This window comes from Salvelinus sp. IW2-2015, linkage group LG2, assembly GCF_002910315.2.
Source record: "Salvelinus sp. IW2-2015 linkage group LG2, ASM291031v2, whole genome shotgun sequence".
NCBI lineage: Eukaryota > Metazoa > Chordata > Actinopteri > Salmoniformes > Salmonidae > Salvelinus > Salvelinus sp. IW2-2015.
This window is the reverse complement of record NC_036839.1, coordinates 36,082,260-36,089,123: the sequence shown is the minus strand read 5'-3', so window position 1 is coordinate 36,089,123 and position 6,864 is coordinate 36,082,260. Positions and strand designations below refer to the sequence as shown.

General features: G+C 40.3%; 1 protein-coding gene across 1 annotated transcript; it reads right to left on the bottom strand.

Annotated features, from left to right (window-relative positions):
* Nucleotides 1-774: 774 nt before the first annotated feature.
* Nucleotides 775-4,371, bottom strand: si:ch211-214p13.9 (cell surface glycoprotein CD200 receptor 1-A). The gene is made up of 7 exons (XM_023999461.2): nt 3,953-4,371; nt 2,721-2,801; nt 2,044-2,349; nt 1,590-1,874; nt 1,105-1,213; nt 964-997; nt 775-865 (listed from the first exon to the last, which is right to left on the bottom strand). Exons 1-7 carry the CDS (start codon nt 4,068-4,070, stop codon nt 779-781), a joined length of 1,020 nt encoding a protein of 339 aa, XP_023855229.1. The 5' UTR covers nt 4,071-4,371; the 3' UTR covers nt 775-778.
* Nucleotides 4,372-6,864: the final 2,493 nt, after the last annotated feature.

Sequence of the window (6,864 nt, the reverse complement as noted above, 5' to 3'; positions counted from 1 at the left end):
GTGGTGTCTGTCTGTCTGTCTGTCTGTCTGTCTGTCTGTCTGTCTGTCTGTCTGTCTGTCTGTCTGTCTGTCTGTCTGTCTGTCTGTCTGTCTGTCTGTCCTGTTCTGTCTGTCTGCTGTCTGTCTGTCTGTCTGTCTGTCTGTCTGTCTCTGTCTGTCTGTCTGTCTGTCTGTCTGTCTGTCTGTCTGTCTGTCTGTCTGTCTGTCTGTCTGTCTGTCTGTCTGTCTGTCTGTCTCTGTCTGTCTGTCTGTCTGTCTGTCTGTCTGTCTGTCCTGTCTGTCTGTCTGTCCCTGTCTGTCTGTCTGTCTGTCTGTCTGTCTGTCTGTCTGTCTGTCCTGGTCTGTCTGTCTGTCTGTTCTGTCTGTCTGTCTGTCCTGTCTGTCTTGTCTGTCTGTCTGTCTGTCTGTCTGTCTGTCTGTCTGTCTGTCTGTCTGTCTGCTGTCTGTCTGTCTGTCGTCTGTCTGTCTGTCTGTCTGTCTGTCTGTCTGTCTGTCTGTCTCTGTCTGTCTGTCTGTCTGTCTGTCTTGTCTGTCTGTCTGTCTGTCTGTCTGTTCTGTCTGTCTGTCTGTGTCTGTCTGTCTGTCTTGTCTGTCTGTCTGTCTGTCTGTCTCTCTGTGCTGTCGTCTGTCTGTCTGTCCTGTCTGTCTGTCTGTCTGTCTGTCTGTCTGTCTGTCTGTCTGTCTGTCTGTCTGTTGTCTGTCTGCTGTCCTGTGTGTGTGTGTGTGTGTGTGTGTTGTGTGTGTGTGTGTGTGTGTGTGTGTGTGTGTTGTGTGGGTGTTATGTGAACAGGTCTGCAGAGGAGTTGTAGATGGAGTTGACACGCTGCACGTAGCTGGCATAGGGCTCTACTTCCTCCACATAGTCCTGTGACAGAGAGAAACACACACAATCATCACCATGTACAGTAAACTGCTAGCTAAGACATGAAACATAATGCAGGATACGGTGCATCGTCTACATACCTGAGGAGCCTTGGACTCAGACGGTGTTGCGGGGCTGTGAATACAGAGATAAAGCTCTTTATTACACAAGCAATGATATTGAAAAAAACATTTGTATTCATTAATGATGTAAAAAAAAAAAAGAATAATTCGTATTCATACCTAATTCTGCAGRGGTGTTTTCGTGTGAAGTATAAACCACCAAGAGTAGCCATAATGACACTGATGGTTACCACGGAGATGATGACATGTAGCCAGGGTATTGAGGCCCCTGAAAGGGAGATACAATTATATATAATAATAGTCATACTATTATCATCCCATCGTATTTCAATTACATTCAATCTGATAAGCATTGAGATTTTACTTCTAAGTCATGTTCACAGTGAAATTCACAATGCATTAATTTCAAATAATATGCCAATGCAGCAACGTCCTCTAATAGACGTTTGAGAATTGGTGTTATTTATCCCTCCCAACTCCCATACCTCATAATGCCTCAAAATAATAATCTGATATTTCTGACTAAAAAAAGCTATGATGTTCACTCCTATTCTAAAAGAGTGATATATTAGTCATACAGTATCCTTCCGCCCAACCTGCATTTTATAGACCCAAACAATGTGGTTCACAATAGCAGTCTCTACCTTCGGGGATCTGCAGTGTCACAGTATGCACCTCAACCCAGGAGGGATGTCTGACATCACAGGTCAGGTTGCCCATAGGGATGAGATCAGGCAGGACCAACCGTCTCTCCACAGAGTAGGAGCCATCTTGGTTCTGTWTGGTCTCTRTAGTGCTGGCTATGGTTGAAGTAGAGTTCCATCGGTTCCTCCAGGAGATGGAGGCAGCTGGTTTCCCCCCTTCAGCTAAACACACAGCCACCCTCCTACGGTCCTTCCACTCCAGCGAGGCAGACACTATGGGAGGAGCTACTCTTCACACAGGGGAGGGGGTAGGAAGGCGGGAAGAATCAGCCCTACTGTATAGGCCTACACTACACAACACAGGCTACACTAATTTGGAATAAAAATATGACATACATCACATAATCCTAAAATGTAGGCTACAGATTAATGCATAGAAAAAACAGTTTCTTACCTATAACTGATACCTTAATGTTTGCAGAGTTGCTCCCTCCTCTGTATACTGACTCACAGTAGTAGAATCCCTCATCACTGGTTGAGAACTCAGGAATGTGTAGGTAAGATTCACCACTGGTTGTGTTTAGCATGACTTTTCCATCATTGCATGAGTCAAGAGGTTGGTCATTAACACCTGATGATATTTGACACACTGTTCCACCCCGGTCTATTTTCCAGATGGTGTAGATCATTTCACTCCAAGTCTTATTGCAGCATGTTAAGATGACCTCATGGCCTAGATGAAAATGTTCACTTCTGGAAACTGGGGAAATTATGTTAAAAGACTTAAGATTGAATACAAAATCAATAAAAAAGATGACTATATGCATAAATGAAAATTAATTCTATGGTATCTGAAAATCACATTTTGATACCACTGTAAAAATGTACAAGACTGGTCTACAGTATATTGAGAAGCTTGATAGGGCTATGCCGGTCTAAAGCCTTATCTCTGAGAGTCATGCAGACTAACCGGTCTCGTCCCAGGAACAGGAAACTAATACAGATCATTTGCTTTTTCTCCTCTTCTGAAAATTAAGTTCCATTTCTCTCTGAACAAGAATGTGACCCCATGCCAGTTTAGGTTAATAGAGTGGCAGCAGTGAAGGTTTGGTTAAACATAATGGTTTTTACCATGCAGTCGAAGTTCTGTAGATGTAATTGAAGTGGAAGGAGGGGTAGTGTGAGAGGTCACAGAAATGTGGTTGTTATGTCCTGAGAGACGAATCAAAGTGCATGTTAGTGGTATACAGTAGCATGTCAGGAAAATGTTTTGGCAGTCATTAGCATACACAGTTAGGGATTTCATCAGGTGTAAGAACAATCAACAATCCAGCAATCATTGAAGCATGGGACTGATAGAAGAGTGAATCGAAACAGTTGATTATAAGGCTCAGCATCAGAAAAAGTGTTGAGTAAGGGAAGTAGGTTGACTTAATTATTGACTTTACATAAATGTCTCCAGTGATAGTATTTCGGCCATTATTGAAAAGTTCATTAGTTTGTTAGTAAAAGTATTTTAGATTTTTGTTTTTGTGAGGAAATTAAATATTACATACAGTATCTAGCGTCCAATACACATAAGTATGCTTATAACCATACTTTCCACTCCTTAAACAACCCCCAGTGTCATACCTAAGACATGATATCATGGAAGGTTGACTGTTAGGTTACTGAACATTCTGAAGTGTTTTCTTCTGGGTCACAGAGTGCTCTTTTATTATTGTCTGTTTACTTTTGACAGGTGTAACCTCTATGGTGGTTACAGAAAGCCACACGACCCCCATACAGTGCCTGACTAGTAATTTCACTTCCTCCTCAGAGTCCCCCATCACGGAGAAAAGCTGTATCATTGTCTCAATCTCCTCTCAAACACAGGAGAAAACATGCGTTCCTTCCTCTGTAAAGCATGCCACCACCCACATACTCTAGTCTTTACTATGTGGCACTCTGCATTTTCCTTCCATTGGTAGAATCAAATGGAACTATTTTTTTTAAAGGTTCCATTTGATTTTTTAAATAATCATTCAAATCTGTTCCACTGACTTGGTTTTTAGTTTGACCTCAAAATAATAATCAGAGCAGAATTCTCAATTCATGTCACAGTAATCTTCAGCCCTAGGGGATTCTACAAGCAGCCCACACAGTCTACAATTTAAAGCAAGGGTCTCCCTAGTCAGAGCATAGTTTTCAGCAATATTATTCAGTCATTAAATACAGATTTTGACTGTATGATATTTCATCAAATCATATTTAAGCTATAGTAATGCTTTGAATGTTTTATGAATAATTTAACTCTTAACGCGGTATTCAACAGAAACCAAAACCAGACGGATAAACAAAATGAAGTAATGAGATGCCCAAACCGGTTTCCAAACTCCAGGTAGCAGAAACAGCCAGGAGAGAGAGGACTCCTATMATCCATGTGTTCCCCATCTCTGTGGTTGTTCGTTCTATGACTCCTGACAGCAATGCTGTACTCATCAAGACAATGCTGCTCGTTCCACCTGTCCCCACCCCAAAAAAAACAAAAATAAACACTAAACTCTGCCCCTGGTCCCTATACCCTTATCCCTGAACCCCAAAATGGCCTCTATTATTGTTCAATTCAGTCTCCTCGTCTCAATGTGTTATAACTGCACTGTTTGTCATGCCTTGCCTATGTACCCCAAACTCTAAATCTGACTTGATCTCTCTGCTCTCATAAAACCTGTCGGTCTCTGTCCTGATCTACACCTTTCATCCCTTTACTGACGTTACTCTACTGTAACAAGCCCCTAAATAAACCAAATCATCCTTACCTCTCTCCCCCTTTCTCCTCTGTACATCTCTCTTTCTGACAATCTCCCACACAGGGGTGACGCCTGTTTCCTCTCGCACTTGTCACATGACCACAGAGTACAACACAGCCTCTAAACTCTATGAAACAGCAATAACTGTTGTGTGGGAGATTAAAATGAAATCATAGTTCTTACTGTCATTCTGTTCCAAGTCATTGAATTTCATTTGTTCATTGGGCCCTAACATGTAGAGGAAACTCTTTCTCTGAGTTATTATTACCTTCCTAATGAAATACTATTATGCATGTCATAGAAATATCAGWTTGGAAACTCAAAAGTCACAAGTGGCAGACCAGCCAATAGGTCATTGAGGTCCTTACATTGCTTGACTTGTTACTTTAAGTCAAAGTCATGTCATTTTCCTAATGTCATGTTGGCTTTATAATTACTAATCAGCTCAGAGTGACCACTGTCATTACCAGCTAATAGATGTTAAGCTGGCCTATGCTATATGTGCATAAGTGTTTGTGTTGAACAAACACTCTCCATACACTGCAAACAATGTAAATGTTACCTAGATTTTTTTGTATTGTAAAATAATTGCTTGTTTTGAGTTAATCCCGCTCACCAAGAAAATGCATTTACTTGTTTTGAGTTGACTTAGCTTACCCAGCAAATGCATCCAGATAATTTTTTATTGTTTTAAGATATTYTGACTTGTTTCGAGCCTTGTTTAGGTTAAAGTAGGAAAAATGAGCTGCCAGTGCACTAAGATCATTTACCTTGGTAAGATGTCTTATTAAGATCAAATAACTTGAAGATAATGTATCTTACCCCACTTGTATCAAATATTTTTTAGGGGTTAAAATAAGCAATATTATCTGCCAGAGCACTAAGATAATTTACCTTGGTAAGATAAGTCAATGCATTCTAATGGGAAGAGATATCTAGCTAAGATTTTTTTAAATTGCAGTTTATGACTGTTAACTCACTCTGCAGAGATGATGTAACACTTACTGCGGTGTGTTAACTAAAGAGGGAAGATGTTAACGACGATCACATTGACACGATCACATCACACTTTTCAGATGGGGAGATTAGCGAACATGAACAAACATTTAGCTTGTGCGGTTTTGATAGAGACATGCTGTTTTACAGGATGTGGTAACAAATACCTCTAATTAACATTCAACAGATATTAACACCATCAACAGATAGGATATAGTCTAGCAGAACAACAACCCATAACCTTTTACCCCTTGCAATCCTGTTGACATCAGCACTGTTTTTCTGAACCGCAGATAGAAGACTAAGATGTTGAAAGGAGGGGGGCTTGGTTTTGTCTGTGTCACTTCTCTGTTCTTGAAACTTGATTGTGTGCAAGCTGGCAAATAAATAAAAAAGAGCTGATGATTATGAATCTGATGCCGAGTCTAAAACGTATGCCCTGGCCACAAACAAAATAACTTTTGGCCTTGCCCAGTAATATCTTGTATGTGAATTGATGTTCAGTAACTCCTTGTGTTCTAACTAAGGATGGGTATAGGTAGGATTAGAGTAGGATATTCAAATATGCCTTGTGGTTCAGTGTTCAGAAATTGTACTAAACTGTTCTATAAATAAATCCATGTGTACATTATTTACATTTCGTATATTAATACATTTTGATCTAATCTGATCTCACAGTGTAAAATCAAACCCCAGTCAAAGCATTTCACAAAACATCAAATGTCTGCTTTCTTTCTGCCTGGCAGACACATTCTGAAAGACCTACTGCATAGGTTAATCAGCAAGCTTGGTGGAACTGCCTTCGTGTGCCTTGCTCATAGGCTGAAGTTAATTGGTGAATGACATTCCGCACGCTTGCTAATAGTAAAGGAAGTGGAATGATGTGACGCTAGGCTGATGAGGTACAATTATGACACTACCATATAAATACCTGATATGCCTGAGGTAACGTTATAATAATTACAATATAATAACTGCTATGCTAATGAGGTAACATCATCAACACTACCCTATAAATACTGGCTATACTGATGAGGTAACATTATAGACATTACCTTATAAATACCTGCTATGCTGAGTGAGTTTTATGAGTTTACTAGATGAATGAAAAGTGAAGATCCATTTTGACCAGCCTTACCGATTGAACTTCCGTAACTGAATGACAAAGGCAGAATACAATTTGGAATTTTATTGAATAGTTTGGGGTAGGCCTCATCTCTRAGGAATGCTCCTCAGAGCCAGATGCTGATGACAGGTTGCCCTATGCTGGGCAGCTGGCATCAAAACCCCCCCAAAAATAGTTAAGTTACTCACCACGGAGGAGGGACACAGCAGAGCAAAGGTTGGATATAAAGATTGAAGATAAATAGATGTAAAAGAGATGCATGTGAAGAATAGAACAAAAGTGCAAGTATGCTTTAATGGAAAGTATCATATGGAATGTTTACTATTGCAATCGCGCTGAGCGCAGGATGAAAATCGTGTAATGT